The 17,317-nt window shown below is 47.6% G+C and overlaps 1 protein-coding gene and 1 pseudogene across 5 annotated transcripts in view; one reads left to right on the top strand and one right to left on the bottom strand.

The window, feature by feature from the left end:
- Window positions 1-14,364, bottom strand: part of LOC100944633 — a 122,739-nt pseudogene extending 108,375 nt beyond the window's left edge.
- The window catches only part of GDNF (glial cell derived neurotrophic factor), a 22,872-nt gene continuing 16,830 nt past the window's right edge, over window positions 11,276-17,317 (top strand). Inside the window, exons 1-2 of one of the 5 annotated variants that reach the window (XM_003792946.2) lie at window positions 11,276-11,330; window positions 15,925-16,101. In XM_003792946.2, the coding sequence (XP_003792994.1) occupies window positions 15,951-16,101 (151 nt within the window). In that variant the 5' untranslated portion in view covers window positions 11,276-11,330; window positions 15,925-15,950. Of the gene's footprint in view, window positions 11,331-15,083; window positions 15,109-15,248; window positions 15,346-15,924; window positions 16,102-17,317 lie in introns of those variants that run through there. The other 4 variants (XM_012807082.1, XM_012807081.1, XM_012807083.1 and 1 more) reach the window with 4 other exon arrangements.

The raw sequence follows: 17,317 nt of genomic DNA, 5'->3' as shown, positions 1-17,317 counted from the left end.
CTGCAGAGTTCAGTAGTTATGACCAACTATACGGTCCACAAAGCCTAAATTATCTACTATCTGGCTCTTTACAGAAAATGTTTGCCAACGTCTGCATTAGTCTTATCATGCCCATTCAGAAAGATTCATGCTCCAATAAAAACTATGCAGAGTGGTTGAGATAACCGTATTTTACACCCCAGTATGGTGATCTGAGGTATGGCTGCTGTTTGTCATTTTTTTGCATCCTCTGACTATAACCTACTGACAGCCTCATAATCCCCAGACTACCCAGATAGGCGCAGGGAAAAACGGCTTGACTGGCTGCTAATTAATCAGTCTGGCTTCAATTCTCCCCTCAGTAAACACCAGAACACATCTGTTTGAAACAATGTTTTGATGAAACAGTCCCTCAATCAAAAAGAAAAAAACTAACATCCCATGCAGGCTGGGCTGCAGTTTTTCTTCTCTGAGATTTGCCATCATGTGAATGTAAATGAATCATGCTAAATCTGGTTTAAAACCTACAAAAGACTTCGGGAGAGATTATGAGCAACCATGTTATACAAACCAAGATTATGCAAACCATGCAAAGCAGACATAAAACAAGTCATTCTACTTCTTAATCATTTCCTCAGTTTGATCTTTGTAACATAGTATTTAATGAACACATGTATAGTTCAGTGGATGGGAATAATACACATACAATCATTAAATAGTGTAGCAAATTAGTTGAACCTGAAATTCCAAGGGCCATGAGGAAGAATATTTTTAAACCACTTAATTGTTGAAAACAAAAAAGTATGCACCCTTAGCACATAAATTCTAGGAGTCGTCAGTCTACTAAGATTCATCTGAAAATAAATTTTTTCTCGTTTTTGTGGCTTCAGTTTAAACCACTTCACAGAACCCCTAAAACATGCCTTGAAAGATTCAATGCCAACTTTATTCCAAACCAACATGGTTTTGCCACAGTTTATGAATCTTCACATTGCTGCAAAACAGAAACAACATGCTAGACAGCAAAGATTCCTTTGAGAACTTTAAATGAAAATTATACTCACCCCACTATCTTCATCAGACAGAGAGCAGGCACAAGTTCTCCGCGATAAAAGGTGCTTTTTAGGGTTTCAGAATGCCTGGCTCCCTGTCACCTGGAGAACCCAATGTTTAAGGTTTATCTGTTCCCCCTGCTGTCTGGTTCCATGGTAATGACCAAGCTCCCAGCAGTGGCCTGACATCTCATGTGATGGAAGTACACAAGCAAAGAAAGAAACAAACATCTGTGTGAATTCCAACAGAGCTCAAACCTTTAACAAGCTGAGGAAAAGTTGGTAAATCAAAAAGGGAACTTAAAAAAGGCAAATCCATAGAATAGAGGCTCTGGGAGCCTGAGACAGGTAGATAGCTTGAGCTCAGGAGTTCAAGACCAGCCTGAGCAAGAGCCAAACCCCATCTCTACCAAAAATAGAAAACCCAGCTGGGCTTTGTGGTGGGCATCAGCAGTTCCAGCTACTCAGGAGGCTGAAACAAGAGGATCACGTGAGCCCAAGAGTTTGAGGTTGCTGTGAGCTATGATGCCACAGCACTCTACCCAAAGCAACTGAGTGAGACTCTGTCTCAAAAAAAAAGAAACAGAGAGCAGGATGGTGGTTACCAGAGGCTGGAGATGAGGGGGACAAGCACAGAAGATGGGATATGGACATGTTGATCAAATCCTACAAAGTCTCAGCTAGAAGGGAGAAATAGCTTTGGTGACCTATTACAGGGCATGATGAATGTAGTTGATAATAAAGCATTGTCTATTTCAAATAGCTGGATTTTAAATGTTCTTACCACAAAGAAATGGTATTAGAGGTGATAGGCATGTCAATTATTCCAATTTGATCATTCTACAATATACACAAATATCAAAACATCACATTATACCCATAAATAGATACAATAATTGTTTGTCAATTTAAAATAAGTAAAACTTTAAAAAAATAAAAAAAAACAGGAACAAAGTTGGGGGAAGTAGCTCCTGAAACATTGCGTCGAAGATCCTAAGGGCTACATCCAATTGGCCCGGCCAGCCACAAGAAAAGGAATTATAAAATGTACAAACCTTTACAAATAATGGTTGAAAAAGTTCTTTCTTTTCTAAACGAAAGTTATTTTAATGATTGCACATTCCCTGGGAGAATTGATACGAAACTGGCAATCGTATTACCGGGGAAGCAGATGGCTTAAAGACGTCATGAGAGAAAGATCTGCTTGTCGCTGAAGATACCTTTGCATGTTTTGAAAGGTATAATCTAGTCAAGTAATTGCATTGATTGATTAATTTTTAAAGTGGTATATTAACATCCAACAAATAATGAAAAGACCGCAGTTAATAAAAGCTCACAATGCAATGTATAACTTCTAAAGAGAATCTTATTCTTTCATTCATTCAACAAGCACCACATATGTGCTAGATCAGTGTTTTTCAACCTTTTTTATCTCGTAGCACACTTGAACTTATAGTTACACTTAAATTACGTTGATCAAACAAAAGAGAAAAAAAAGAATATACTCATTGTACTTTGAACTTCTTTCAAAAATAATTTAATTAACAATCTTTAAAACTTTTCACAGCACTCCTAACATCCTCTCATGGCACACCAGTTGAACATCACCGTGCTAGATACTAAAGAACTTGCATGGTTCCTATCCCTGCAGAATATTTGGCCTAATATAGCAATGGCTAAGCCTGTGAGCAACTGCATACAATGAGTGTGACGTTCAGTAGGAGGGGAAGGCTGCCCAATAAACATTGGGACATATACGTTGTATCCCTATCTGCATTTTAAGCCTCCTGGTAGTCACCTGAAGATTCTGTTCACTTATTCCAGGAAGGTGGAGATTTTTAGCATCAAGAGCTCCTCTTTCAAAATCAATTTGCAAACTGTAGTAGTTATTTATTGCCCTCACAATGCAGCACAACCACCATGAAATCCCACTGGCATACAACAAGAAGTATTTATTGCTCACCTGTCCAGAGTGGTCAGGAGGGCATGGCTTCACTAGGCTCATTTACATGTCTGGGGATGGAGGTGGGGCAGTCAGTTGGCACTCAGCTCATCTACACTGACCTTGGCTGTGACAAATGGAGCAATATCATTCTCCATATATATCCATATATCTCTCATCCTCCAGCAGGCTAGTCCAGGCACGTTCTCCTGGCAATGGTGTGGGTCTGAAGAGTAAGTGGAAACATGTTAATCTTGTGGGTCTTGGCTCATAACTGGCGTAGCCTCATTACCATTGCATTCTACTGGCCAAAACAAATCACAATGCCAATTCAGATTTGTGGGATGGGGAAATAGACACCAGCACTTTAGCAAGAACTACAAAAGCACATGACAAAGAGCATAGAGACAGACAAGGATGAAGAGCTGAGGCCATGACCGAAATCTACTAGCAGAAGAGCAGTCTCTAAATTAATTCAAAAATAATTGACTTTCTCTTGGCTTTAACTCACCTCTTTCACTAGAATTAATTTCAGTTAGTCTTTGCCCAACAAACTCATCTTCAGAATCCAGACAATTGTCACCCCTGAATACAGAGATGCTATCTCATGACTTATTTTTTTTAATCTCTCAACAACTGCCAACACAGAGCCTTACGAACAGTGATGCCTAAATGATGTTTGGTGGATGAATGATCTGTGTTTGTATTTAATAAAAGTGTTTTTAAGTGATAGATCCATATTAGGGTAGGCAGATAGTCTCCTAAGATAACCTTTTTGAAAGATGCCACATTCTAGTATGTTAGTGCTCCTGAGTTTGTATAAAAAACCAACCCCTGGTATTTAGATCCTACTCATATATACAACAGTGTAAGGAAAATACTTACTATATTTACCTTATCTTTAGCTTTTGTTGTTTACTCGGATTTCTAAAATCCACTTCCCAATCTTTCTCCCATTATTTTCAAATAGTGAAGTCATTTCACAAATATGTTATTCCTTAACCTCATGCTAGGTATATTATGGGGTGATTTTTCATTGGCTAGAAAATGCCTCCGGAAAGGATAACAATGACCTACCTTACAGCATTGTTCTGGGAAGTTACATGACAGACTTCTTCAAAAAAGGTCTGCAAATATGCTTTGTGTGATATTAATTCTTTACATTTCTAAAGCTAACTTTTTTTCAAAGAAGTCCAAGTGCTTCACATATGCTTGGCCAGATACTCTCAGAGTGTAAATTATGCCCCAGGAGTAAGTTAATTGCTTAGAGGGAGGCATTAACTCTTTCAGGTCACTAGGGTTCCACTTAGAGCACCGTAGGAGGGCAGTAATTTACCAAATAATGCCCCAGTGACCAAAAAGTATTTGTGCAATATAAATTATTCCCAGAGAGTAATTTATGAACTCGGAAAATCTGGTTTATTATCGCATCTATTCACACAGTCTCCTAGTGAGGGAGAACAAGAAGAGAAAAATAAATAGAAAAATGGGTGAGCTGGGGATGCTAGAAGTTCCCCCACGCTCCCACAGCTGGTCAGGGGCAGGGCTCCTGCTCAAATTGCCTGACTGCCTGCATTGACTTCCTCCCAGTTTGTGACTGTGGAATTTGGGGCTCTCAATCTTGGAAGTTTCTGCTAATCAGGTCCAGAACTAGGTGAGTGAGTGAGGTGCCTCAGTTGCCCCACCTGAGTCCTGGCCCTGTCACTCACTGGGTGAGGGACGTGTTAGCCTAAAACACTCAAGGGGCAAAATCCACACTTATATTTACTGCTTGCTCTTATTAAACCCATAAATATCAATGAGGATTTGTGAGTTGATTGATTAGCTTTCCCACACTGAGGGAATGTGGAAAAGAGAAGGGAGGAGTGGGTTTAACAGAGGAGTGCCTGTCATATTATTCTGCTACTATACTTGGAAATGGCCCAATCGTTCATCTATTTTAGGAAGAAGAGAAGAGTCTGTTGTCATGTAATCAATAGATGGTAAAGAAGTCCCTTAGAATATTTTGGCTTAAAGGTCCAAACACAGGGTGCTTGTCCCAGAATCTACTCTCCACTATGGCAGTATTCTTTAACTATTGCCTGTGAACTCCAATTCTTTACCGTTGCTTCCAAAAGCTTTGCAATTGCACTAGGTGGTCTGCAAAAGAACTAGGTTACAGGTATCTTGATTCCCTGCTCAAATTTCTCTCTCATCTCTGTACTTTTATGATGGCTGTATAAACTAATCACAGAAAAAATTTTTTTTCCGAGTCTTAAGTGGATGCCCTGGGTAGAGTGCTGTAGCGTCGTAGCTCACAGCAACCTCAAACTCTTGGGCTTAAGTGATTCTCTTGCCTCAGCCTCCCAAGTAGCTGGGAGGCGCCCGCCATAAGGCCCAGCTATTTTTTGGTTGTAGTTGTCATTGTTGTTTGGCAGGCCTAGGCTGGATTCAAACCCACCAGCTCCAGTGTATGTGGCTGGCACCCTAGCCACTGAGCTACAGGCATCGAACCAGAAATAGCTTTTTATTTTATTTTATTTATTATTATTTTTTATTTATTTATTTTTTGTAGAGACAGAGCCTCACTTTATCGCCCTCAGTAGAGTGCCATGGTGTCACACAGCTCACAGCAACTCCCAACTCCTGGGTTTAAGAGATTCTCCTGCCTCAGCCTCCCGAATAGCTGGGACTATAGGCACCGGCCACAACACCCGGCTATTATTTTGTTGCAGTTTGGCCGGGGCCAGTTTGACCCTGCCACCCTTGGTATATGGGGCCGGTGCCCTACTCACTGAGCCACAGGCACTGCCCCAGAAATGGCTTTGTAAAGAGGAAAAAAATCTATTTAGTGTTGTTTTGCCTGGGAACTTAGTTATTTTCCAAAAGGGCACCATCAATTTCTTTACAACTTCTGCTCCCCAATCAGCCTAACATCAACCTATGCCACCAATAAAGATCCTGGCTGGTTTCTCTGAATTTTGACTCATATCTTACTTTAATAAAATATGCAAAATTACAGTCTGAAGATGACCCAACAGACCCCTCCCACCACACACAACTAGGGAAGTTGTGACAGTAAGGATGTATCACTCACTCAAACAGTGACCTCTTCATTTTCTCTTCTGATAAAATGAAGAGATTAGACAAGAAGTTCTGAAATTTCATAATTCTAGAGCTGACACATCTCATCAAAGTTACAACTTTGACTAAACTGGGGTCAGCAAACTATAGCCCTTGGGTCAAATCCTGCCCACTGCTTGTTTTTTGTGTGGTCCTCGAGCTAAGAATAGTTTTTCATTTTAAATGTTTAGGGGGAAAAAAAATCAAAAGAATAGCATTTCATAACATATAAAATATTATATAAAATTCAAATTTCAGTGTCCATAAAGGTTTTTTTAGTGTATATAAAATTTATTATGTTTTTTTTATTAAGTCATATACACATAGATCACGAATACATTTATACATATATGAGGTGCAATGTGTTGATTTTTTTATACAATTTGGAGTGCTTACATCAAACTAATTAATATAGCTTTCGCCTCATTTACTTGATTATTGTGTTAAGACATTTATGTTCTATATTTGATAGATTTGACTTATACCCTTGCAATATGCTCCATAGGTGTGGTCCCACCGTTTACCCTCCCTCTATCAAGCCTCCCCCCTCCCCTCCCTTCCCACTCCATTTCTTTCCTTCATTCTGGAGAATAAAGCTTTATTGGAACACAGCCTTGCTTACTCATTTAAATATTATCCATGGCTGCCTTTGTAATATAAGGAAAGAGTTGAGTGGTTACAACAGGGAAACTATAGTCTGCAAAGCCTAAAATATTTACTATCTTTACAGCAAATGTCATCTCTTTACAGATTTAAGTTTGCCAACCCCAGACATAAGCCATTAGATCGTTTGCATAGTAACAAAGTCTGCTGTAAAGCTCTTACCTGACTGAAGTTTTATTTCAGGAAAAGAGGAGTCTCATAAAGTAATCTCAGAAATCAAAAACAAAACTAATGGACTATTACACAATCTGATCCTTAGAAACAAAACTGCTGGAAATCATTGATAAATCTACTTTGCCAATGTCAGGATTGATTTCTTATGAGAAACAATTTACTACAAAGAATTTTTCTCCTTACTTTGCAAAAAGGCTAATACAGTACATTTTTCCTTTTCCTATTTCTTTTTCTTTTTTCTTTTCTTTAAGTGATCTAAGGGCAAATTTATCTTTTCCTCATGAGTAATAGTATCATTGGTGAAAATGGCTGTTAAAAGCACAAGCAAGCATGGAACAAATTGCTGTCCAATAAAGCAGTGACTTTGAAAAGGAAATTGCCCTGCTTAAGTGATGGATTCTGTTTCAGTCGTCATGACCCAAGTTATGAGGCAGTCCAGGGACCCGGGTCCTGGCCCTTATAGTCAAAGCAGCTGTAAAGCCCCACTGGGAACTGGCCAAGGTCTCTGTGAATGGCCAAAGGCTGACCCACCCGCCCCACTGCCTCTGCAGGCTGCAGCCCTACAGGGCCACAGAGGTGAGGGAAGAATGTGGGAACACTGCATTGAGTCTCCCTCCCCCCCCACCCGGTTCCCCCTTTTGGCTAGCCTGGAATGGCCCCCTCTCCACCTCCTCCTCTTGGCTTACCTACTCCAATCAAGGTCTACTTTGAATTCCAAGCCTCATGACACCTTGAACTATTTTTTAATCATTTCATGTTTATGTTTTCTCTTCCCAAGGACTGTGAGATCCTTAGCACAGCCAGCACCAATCACTTAGACATATTTTAATTACTCACAAGAAATCCCAGTGAAAATAATGAGAACAGTGAAATGGGAAATTAGTAGAGCTATTAACATTGTTTCTCAAATAAATGTTCTTTCAAAGTCAGAAATATTTGCTTTAATTCTAAGTTAAACTTTAAATTACTGTTTTAAGGTGATTTGTAGTATTTCAAAAGGAATTTAATGTTTTGGAAGAGTTTCACTCCTACAATCTATCAAAATATGGTTTCTCTGTTTTGCTTTCAAAAGAATCAGAAAATTATTGCAATCATTAGAAAAAAATAAAGCTAACTAAGAAACCTGGGGAACATTTTTAAAATACCAACTCCTAGGCTCCATTCCTCAATATTGACTGAGGTGGGGCCTAGGTCTGAGCACTTTTTGGTACTCTCCCCAGTGTCTCACTGGCCATGTGAAAATCAGACTCTGGTACCTGACAGCCTCATATGTACATCTGTTAGAGCCTGTGTCATCCGTGTCATCTTCTACCGTGATTATTTGCGTGCATGTCTTCCTCTCCTTATAGTAAGCTTATGAGAAGGATGGCCAGGAGGGGGCTGTCAAAAAGCACCTGCCATACACCCAGCTCCTTCTAGGGGAAGACCCACTGTGGAAGGCAGAGAGAGAGAAACCCCAGGACGTTCCTTTAGCAAAGGTGGCCAGGCTCTGTACCTACCAACAACCAGGACACAAATAATTGGCCCAAGAATAGGCACCTGACCAAGGCCTTCTGATCTACACAGTGTCCAGGAACCTGAAAGAAGGCCTGATACAAAAGCTCAGTCCAATTCTAACACGGGGTGAGTGCCCAGTGGGGCCAATTAGATCCTTTCACTAAAGGAGTTTAAATGTGAGATCAACAGAAAGCTGAGCAGTTGGTAGCAGGCGCAGAAGCCAAAAGACGCCCAGAGGAAAACAGCAAGAGAGAAGCTGAATCACCTTGGTGGCTAAGCCTGTTAGTAGGGATAGGCAGATGCCCGCTGCCGAGGGGGCAGAGAGATGACCCAGTCACAGAGCCATATCCTGAATGACCTCCCAGTTCCTGAACTTGAATCCAGTTTTCGTGAGGCCTGGCTGGGTGGCCTTTCCGGAAGGCTTTTCGGAGACACGTGGCTGAGTGGTGGAGATTCCGGTCAGCCTTCCTTCCACAGTCAACTCCCATTACTTAGGGCAAACTCAGTGGCATCTGCTTCTTGCAACCCCAAAAGCCCAATCAGCACAATTCCCAGGGTCTAGCACTTTGCCTGGAATACTGCAAGTGCTAAATAATTGCAGATGTTTGGAGGGCCTGACCATCCCAGTGAAAAGCCTTCTGAAAATAAAGGAATCATTCCTGGTAAGAACACTGATTAGGGCTGTCTTCAAATTCCAAACGCAATGCTAACCTGGGATAAATACATTAAGCCTATTCTCTCCTCCTATTTCCAAATCCATCTACACTTCTGCCATAAATCTATCAAAGAAGGAAATGTCACATTCCACAGAACTGCTGAGAGCATCCTAATTTCAGCTAAGGTGTGTTTGGATGACTTGATTTTCACTTCACTTAATCTTAAATCACAGCAATGTTAGTAAGAATACTCTTCCTCCCACACTAACTTCACTGACAAACCTCCAAAGTAGCTGATCTCTGACTTTAAAGAAGTTTAATAATACATGATCTTCCCCCCACATTGCCACACGCATTTCTCCTGTCTATTGTCTGTCTCAGCTACTTAAAGAACACATACTCCCCAACAACCGGATGACTCATAAAATAAGAGGTGCATGGATTGTAAACTGAGCCTGTTTACACTTTCTTTGGCCTCAGCTAATAATAAAAAAGGTCCCACTGAATTTAGGTCCAATGGCTTCTGGAGAGCAAGTTTCTGCTTAGCAAAGACAGTATATTATTTTAAAGGTAGAGGTAATTTCAAATCCCATGTGAATGAAACTCATATTTATGGTGACAGCCATATACGAGGTGGGTAAGGATTTGCCCTCCTGGTGTCCTCTACAAAAGGTGGCTCCAGCAGCTTCTGTTGGTGAGCTAACCAACCAAAACAATGTTGAGGAGGTCTCCCTTCTCTCGTTTACCGAGCTAGGAGGAAGGGGAGGGCTGGGTCCCTGCTCACTGGTGATAGCACCCAAGTGGGTGTTAGCCTTAGGTTTCCCACCCGCATTTTTGAAAACCCCGATAAAAGCAGGTTTAGCCCAACCTCCCCTGACCTCTCCCTGATAAAATGATCTTATGCCTCTGGAATTGAGATTTTGAATGTATGTGCCTACCCCATGCCTGGTATTATGTTACAACAGCATGAAAATGGAGCCTAGGACTGAGGAGCCGGCCAGCCTCAGAAGCCTTCTTCATTGCCTGCCATGTAATACATGATATGCAAAGCCTCTGACTTCAGCCAGCAGATATTTGGAGACCGTGTTGGCCTTAGCATGGGGACTAAACTAATGTGTGTTTAGGTCAGAAAGCGAATCAGAAGAGCCACTGGAGGGCACGTCACGGAGTGAGAGCCCTATAAATTCATCCCAACTCGCAGCGTCCCCTGGCAAACACTCGGCTTCCCTCACTGGGCCACTCCTCATCTCTCCCTCTGGGTGCTAGAACTCCAACCCGCAGCTCCTCTTCTCGCCGCTGCTGCCTTCTGCCCTGCAGAAAAGCGAGAGGGCGAGACACCCGAGGAGGAAGGAAAGCCTTCGACAGGCGCGAGGAAAGCCCAGTGTAGCCTCCCCTGGCAGAACGCCCTCCCTCCGACCGCGGGGCGCAGGAGCGAAGCTGCGGATTGCCCCCCTTCCTTCGGGCGGTCGGAGTGGAGCTCCGCACATTCCTGCGGATCTACGCGGCGAGGAGAAGGCGCGAGCCCAGCGGCGTCTCCACGCGCTCGGGGCTCTCCCTGCACCCCGGGAGGGACGCCTGGCGTCACCCACTCGCAGCCTCGGCGCCCTCTGGGGCTCTCCTCTCCTCCCCCGCCGCCCGGCCCTGCCACCGCCTCCCGACCCGCCCCTCCCGGGGCCCCGCGCCTCCCCTCCCCCACCCCGGCCCCCCAGCCCGGGGCTCTCGACGACCAGCCTGCGCTCCTGGCGCCCTCATGTCTTCACGGGACTCCCCGCGCCGGTTGACGTGGTGTCTCGTTCAGATCGCCAGGCAAGATCTCAGCTCCCGCGGCAGCATCAGACAGGCCCGTCTCGTGCTCGCAGGCACTGTGCCCCGAGGAGGCACAGAGCGCGGCAGTCGCCGCTAAGCTTCACGCAGCGCCCCGGGCCAGAGGACCCCGGACGGAGAGCGCGGCTCCACCACTCGTGCCACCCCCCACCCACGACCGCTGCGGCTGCTCGGACTAAAGCTTCTGGGGATACAGGGGGCCGGCGGGGGAGTTGTCGCTAGCCCTCGTCTTTCTCCCGGCGGCGGAGGCGGCGGGAGCCCGGGTCGCCGCCTCCAGCCCACTCTCGCTGTCCCGCGCGACCCCAGGATTGCGAACTCTTGCCGCTGACCTGTTGGGCTGGGCTCCGCGCTCCAGTCATCGGCCCAGATGGGTCTCCTGGTTGGGACTTGGGGCACCTGGAGTTAATGTCCAACTGGGGGTCTGCGGAGACCCGATCCGAGGTAAGTAGGGGAGCGGGCCCGGATGGAGGGGGCGGGTGGCGCCTGCGTCGCGGGCGGGCGCAGTTAGTTGCGGGGAGCCGGAGACACAGGGGCGCGACTGGACCCCAGAACAGGCGGCGAGAGTAGAAAGTGGAAAGACGAGAGGGAGCCGAGGCTCCGGAAGGACAGAGGAGAGAGAGAAGTTGAACAGGAGAGAGGCTGATCTTGCAGAGGTGCAGGTTGCCTTTTTCCATGTGGGCCTGTGAAAGACCTGTGAAGCCCCTGATGCCCCTGGGCCCTGGAATGCCCAAGTGGGGCAAATCCTTCCCCGACTCTGCAGTGTGCTCCTGACAAACCCCAGAACGGTGCGGGCCTTGGGTCACCGTCCAGCCCACCGCCTCTCCTCTCTGGATGTGTAGCAGCAGAGGTACTATCATTGCCAGGAGTTTAACTTACTGTAGAGCTTGTGAGCTTGTTTTGGTCTGATCCGAGGGAAAGTGCAGGCCCTGGAGGGACTGCTGCAAAGGTGCTGAGAACCTAAAAATAGAGGGCTCTCCCGGCGCGGTCCTGCAAAGCTACATTCCTCGCCCTTTTCGGAACCGATTGCTTGCACTTCCCTAGTGCTTTAAGTCCCAACTAACCATCCTGGTCGAGGTGAAGAGAGGAGCTCCTTTGACAGCCCTGGGCCCACGTCTCTGTCTCTCACAGACTCTTGGGACTTCTTAAGGTCTCCACTCAACCATGAGATGATTATTGTAATGACCTCTTTTCTTCAGTACTCTGTGCCTCCTCCCTTAACACTCCACCGCCAGAATTACCACCACCTTATACTATCTCGAGGCTAATTCAGGGGTGGTTTGGTTTCCAGCTCCAACCAGTGAAAAGGAACTCTGATCCGGGCTGAGAATGGACTTTCGCGGATCTCCCCCAAGTCTCTTGGCGCCGCATTAGTTCTGGCTGTGACAGAATCCTCCTGCAGAGCCCTTGTGCGCGCCCCGGGGGACATTGGCCAGGACTAATGCAGCTCATCCGGCCTCTGCCGCGCGTGTGTTACAGCATGCTTTACTCTGCTCCGGTATTTTGAATATTCACTTAAGTATTTCAAGGAAGAGATGCTGCTTCCAATCTTATGCACGCAGTATTTCCCGCAAAGCCCTCAAAGTGAGAGACCAAACACTCACTGTTTGCGCTGCGCCTTCGCTTTGGAGGGGGGTGTCGCCTTTTTAACAAATGGCAAGTATCGGATGTCCAGGAAGCCCGTCTTGTCCCTAGCCTACTCCTGAAAGAGATTCAGGTGCTGTAACCCGGCTGTTGACCCTCTAACAGACCTACTCCCCAGCTTGCTTTCAAGAAGCTTCCAGCATTCTTTTTCCTTGCCTCATCTTGGGCTCTGGATTATGGGAGGTTAGGGGGAGAATACGTTCTCCCTGAGTCAAGGGATGTTAAGCAAAGCAATAGCTATCCCAGCAGTTTCTGTCCTTACCCCAAAAGAAAACCTCCAAATTTATAGCAAGCCACTCTCCCCGCCCCACTGCCTCCTTTTTCTCTTCCTGAGACCTGGATCTTGAAGGCAAAGCCCAAACAAACCTCCCAGCCTGCCAAGCACAAGAAGGTGCGGGGGCACTGACGGCGGGAGCGCTCGCTGGCTGCGAAGCTGTCAAGGCGAGGCGGAGAAGGGGAGAGGGGGGTCTAAAAAGCAGGTTGCCAAGAAACCAGCTCAGGTGAAGTGGGAAGAGGAAAGCTAGAGAGAAAGAATGGAGGGGTAAGAGCTTAAAAGGCAAGGATGCTGGCAGGAACATCCACAGGTTCCCAGGCTAATTCGGATTTAGGAAGGATTGTAAGAGGGAGTGGTTTTTCTCCGGGTTTATACTTAAAATGACAACACAGCCTCCGGGCCGCGTGGGCGCTGCAGGACTGGAAAGGTTTCTGGTGCCCCCTGGTGCCGGGAACTCGGAAGCGCCCCTCGGCGAGATGTGGCTTCTGCGGACAGTTCTCCGGCTTCCCTGGTGTCCTTTCCGCCCCGGGCCTGGGACCCGCCAGCTGCTGACGCCTATGGCGAGCCGCTTTTGCCCTCCCAAAGGGCGTCAGTCCTGAAACCAGAGAGGGACCAGCCTGCCAGGCACGACAAAAGGTGCGAGGTCACCTGACGGAGCCGACTTCGGGAGGAGAGCTTAGTTTCTGCACGTGGCAGCGAGTTAAACAGTTCTCAGGACTAGCCAAGGCCCATGGTTGCAGGGGAAGCTAGTCGGGCAGAAGTAAATAGATATATTTGGAGAAAGTGATAAAGAGATAGACAGAGTGGTAAACCGCGGGGTGGGGCCTAAATGGACTCGGAGAAAAACGTCCTTGTAGACCGCGGTGCGTGCCGAGTCCCCAAAACTACCACCCGCCTTCCCCCGCCGGGCAAATACCGGGAACTAAAGAGTCGCTGTGTCTAGAGCCGGCCCTGGCTGCACTTAGAGGGAAGAATGCGCCCTCCTCGTCGCATAGGGTAGGAGGGGGGACCTCCATCAGGGTGCTTGTGGCACCTGGCAGAGGGAGAGAACGGGAGTCGGGAGCCTCCTCTGTCGAGGCGGGGAGTTTTCCACTGTTTCCTCTTTTGCCAGCTTCGCCACACATCTAACTGAGGATCTCCAAGTCCAATTTAAAAAGTCCTCCGTTGGCCAAGCAGGAAAAAAAGGGAAAACCCTCCTAAGACGCAAGGGAAATCTGGTGCTTCTGCTGCTTCCTGCTGGTGAGCACCGCGATTTGGAATGGGGCTCTAAGCCCGCGTCTCCCTGCCCCTGGGAACCGCCAGCCATTTCGCACGCACCCGGGACCTGGCACCAAGGGCGCGGGAGGCCTCGCGCTTTCGCAGTTCCGGCTGCCAAAACGCCTCTCTGGTCATTTTGCACAGCCTGGTGCCGTTTTTCTGGGTCGGCGTGGCTCTTTCCTGGGCTTGCAAACTGGCCTGCGCGACCAGAGGCCCTCGAAGCTGCAGGTCGCTCAGACCTACACCGTCCCGAGCCCAACAGCTGCATAGTGAACAAACACGTCCAAGGGATGGAAAATGCATTGTCTCCGCGGCCGTGGGAGGTGGCTGGCGAATTAAATGCTTCCCCGGGTGGCCTGCCCTGGACCTGGGCCGGGGTTCTGGGTAGTTATGAAGAGGAGGACCCTGGCAGGGACTGGGGGGGACCCAGAAACTAAAGAAGAGGAAAGCCAGGTGCTGAGATTCTTGCATTTACCTGGAAAAGGACTTTCCCTGCCCCATGGATAAACTTCAGTAGGGGTTTCCTAAGACCCGGGTTTCTTTGGGGGAGGAGTGGAGATAATCAACTGCATGAATCCCATAGTTTCCCCTTGAGATTCCTCTCCAGCTACTGGTCCCCTGGAGTCTGGAACACTGGGATTAGGAAGGCACTGGGTAACAGGGCACCCCAAGTGCCTGGCTCCCTCCCCATCACCTCATTGATTGGTGCTTGCCCCCCAATTTACACTGCCTTTCTCTTGCCCACGCCCCCCCCCATAACGTGGCTCTCCTTTCTGAGAAGCCAAACTGAGCATCACACACACCCCCTCTCGCTGAGAAGAGCTGAGCCGCACTACCCATCATGTCTAGGACTTACAGTTCCTGACTGCCTCCTAAGCGTCCTGGACGGGGTACAGTCCTCCATGTGTGACACAGGCGACTCCTCTGGTAGGGAAATGGACTAGGGTCAGAAGAATCTCACCAAACTGCAAAATCAAGAGGGTTTTAGGGTATATAACAGAGGATTAAAGTTTTCCAGACAGATGCAATCTTTGCCTAACAGCAAAGGTAAAGCATTTATTGAGAGCTTACTTAATGGCTCTGCCAGCCCTTTTCATGCGTTATTTACTGTTTATAACCTTAAGAGGGAGTAGAAGTATTTTAAGCAGAGTTAAAGCTTCAGGAGGTTTAAATAATCCAGATATTTCCACACAGGCCCAATGTCTCCAAGTCCCTGCTAACTTCTTGCTCTAGCAACAAAATACCTATTTAGGCGGGAAGAATGAAATGTGGGCGGCGAGAGGGGTGAGTAGTGCCGCCGAGCCTGCTCCCCCCCCTCCCCCAGTCTAGCTGAAAGCACCCTGGGGCCCAGGCAGAGGAATGCCCTTGATTTCTTCCCAAATAGAAGGACCCGCCGCTACTTGAGTGGGGGGGCTGGTTCCTGGGGCCTAAGGGAGGGAGCTTCTGGGCAGAGGACGCAGGGTGAGGGCTGCCCGATTGCCCCCACCCCCACCCCCAGGGAATGTTGCTCACCAATAGTGGGGACTAGATAGGAACTTTGGTGCCGTGGTGTTGGAGAGTTTACCAGAGGCGACATCAGCCCTGCTCGAAATTCTGACCGCTTGGACCAGGTGGTGGAGGGCAGCTGGCTTCTGAAACGGGCGTGCAAGCAGTTCCTGGGGCGCACCGGGGTTGAGGGGAAGAGAGTGGAGAACCTGGCAGGAGCGCGGGGGTGCCGGAGGAAACGCTGGCTGGGAAGGAGGGCGTTGTCGAGTTTGGAGGGGACGCGGGGACCCGCGAGGATGCAGCAGCCGAGGCAGCGCCGCGGCCCTCGCGCCCAGGCCTAAGGTGTATTGTGCGGTTCTCTCCCGCCCGCCCGCGCAGGTGCCGCCGCCGGACGGGACTCTAAGATGAAGTTATGGGATGTCGTGGCTGTCTGCCTGGTGCTGCTCCACACCGCGTCCTCCTTCCCGCTGCCCGCCGGTAAGAGGCCTCCCGAGGCGCCCGCCGAAGACCGCTCCCTCGGCCGCCGCCGCGCGCCCTTCGCGCTGAGCAGTGACTGTAAGAACCGTTCCCTCCCCGCGGGGGCCGCCGGCCGACCCCCTCGCACTCCACCCGCCCGCACGCACCCAGAGCCAGCGTTGGCTGCTGTGTGGCCTCCCGACTGCGGGCAAAGCCCCCGGGGGTGCGTGGCTGCCCCGCGCACCGGGCCGAGAATGACACGTGTTGCTTTGCCCAGCTCAGAGGGTATTAAGTTTTTATGCTGTCCTTTTAGCAAATACGCTTGCCGCCACCACCACCACAGGAATACACACACAGTTGTCCCCTTTTCTCTGCTTCCCCACCATATATACGCTCCCAGGTTTTCTTTTTGCAGAGCCCTTTATCTGTCTTGCTGTGCCGGACTGCGCTTAATTCTGAAAACTATTGTACTTTCATCCTAAACTGTGCCTGAAGAGAAGAGCCAGCTTTTCACAAAACTAAGCCAGAGACAGAGAAAACACAGAAAGGCCTCGGTTTCCAGAACAAGCATCTGGATAGTGTCAGATCTATTCAGAACAGTTCCGGTTCTAGAAAGACTTAACCGTAAATAGTACTGGCTAAGGACAAGGAAAAAGCTGTGTCTCATGCCACATGTGACGATGCTAATTCTTAAGGAAAGAACAGGTTATTCTTAGCAGAAAATAAGTCTGCGATTTACCCCTCAAAAATTAGCATGTTTTAGAAGCCAGCCATTTAGGGCATGTCATTTGTGACGCATGCTCTACTCTTCAGAAGTTTGCTGCATTAGGAGGGCATGCTGCCTTACAAGTTCTAGAGGTTACTGGGGAGGTATTACAAAGGTAGTAATAGATAATTTGACACAACCCCCAAATAAAGCCATAGTGAGCTTTATTCTGACTGAAGCCTGGATACCACTTTGGCTAGTCCCACCCCTTCCCACCCCAATTATCCCTCTAGCTGTTTTGAGCTGGAAAAATACTGTGGTCACAACTACAACAGAAGGCCAGGGCAGGTCAGCCATATGCTAGGAGTGCCCCAAACCCAGTGGCCTTGGGCTAAGAAACAACCCCATTAAATGTGATGTGCTTTCCTTATGCATAATTACAGAAACAAAAGCATCTTCTTCTACAAATTCCAAAAAAGAGAAAAAGTGCATTTCTTAATAAAGCGAGTTAAGACTTCAATAGCGATTTAGGATTAGAAAGAACATGGTCGGCTCGGCACCTGTGGCTCAAGCGGCTAAGGCGCCAGCCACATACACCTAAGGTGGCGG

Source organism: Otolemur garnettii, unplaced genomic scaffold (assembly GCF_000181295.1).
Source record: "Otolemur garnettii isolate 467f Iridium unplaced genomic scaffold, OtoGar3 scaffold00063, whole genome shotgun sequence".
NCBI classification, from domain to species: domain Eukaryota; kingdom Metazoa; phylum Chordata; class Mammalia; order Primates; family Galagidae; genus Otolemur; species Otolemur garnettii.
The sequence above is the reverse complement of the archived record's forward strand: the minus strand, read 5'-3'. Positions and strand labels throughout refer to the sequence as shown.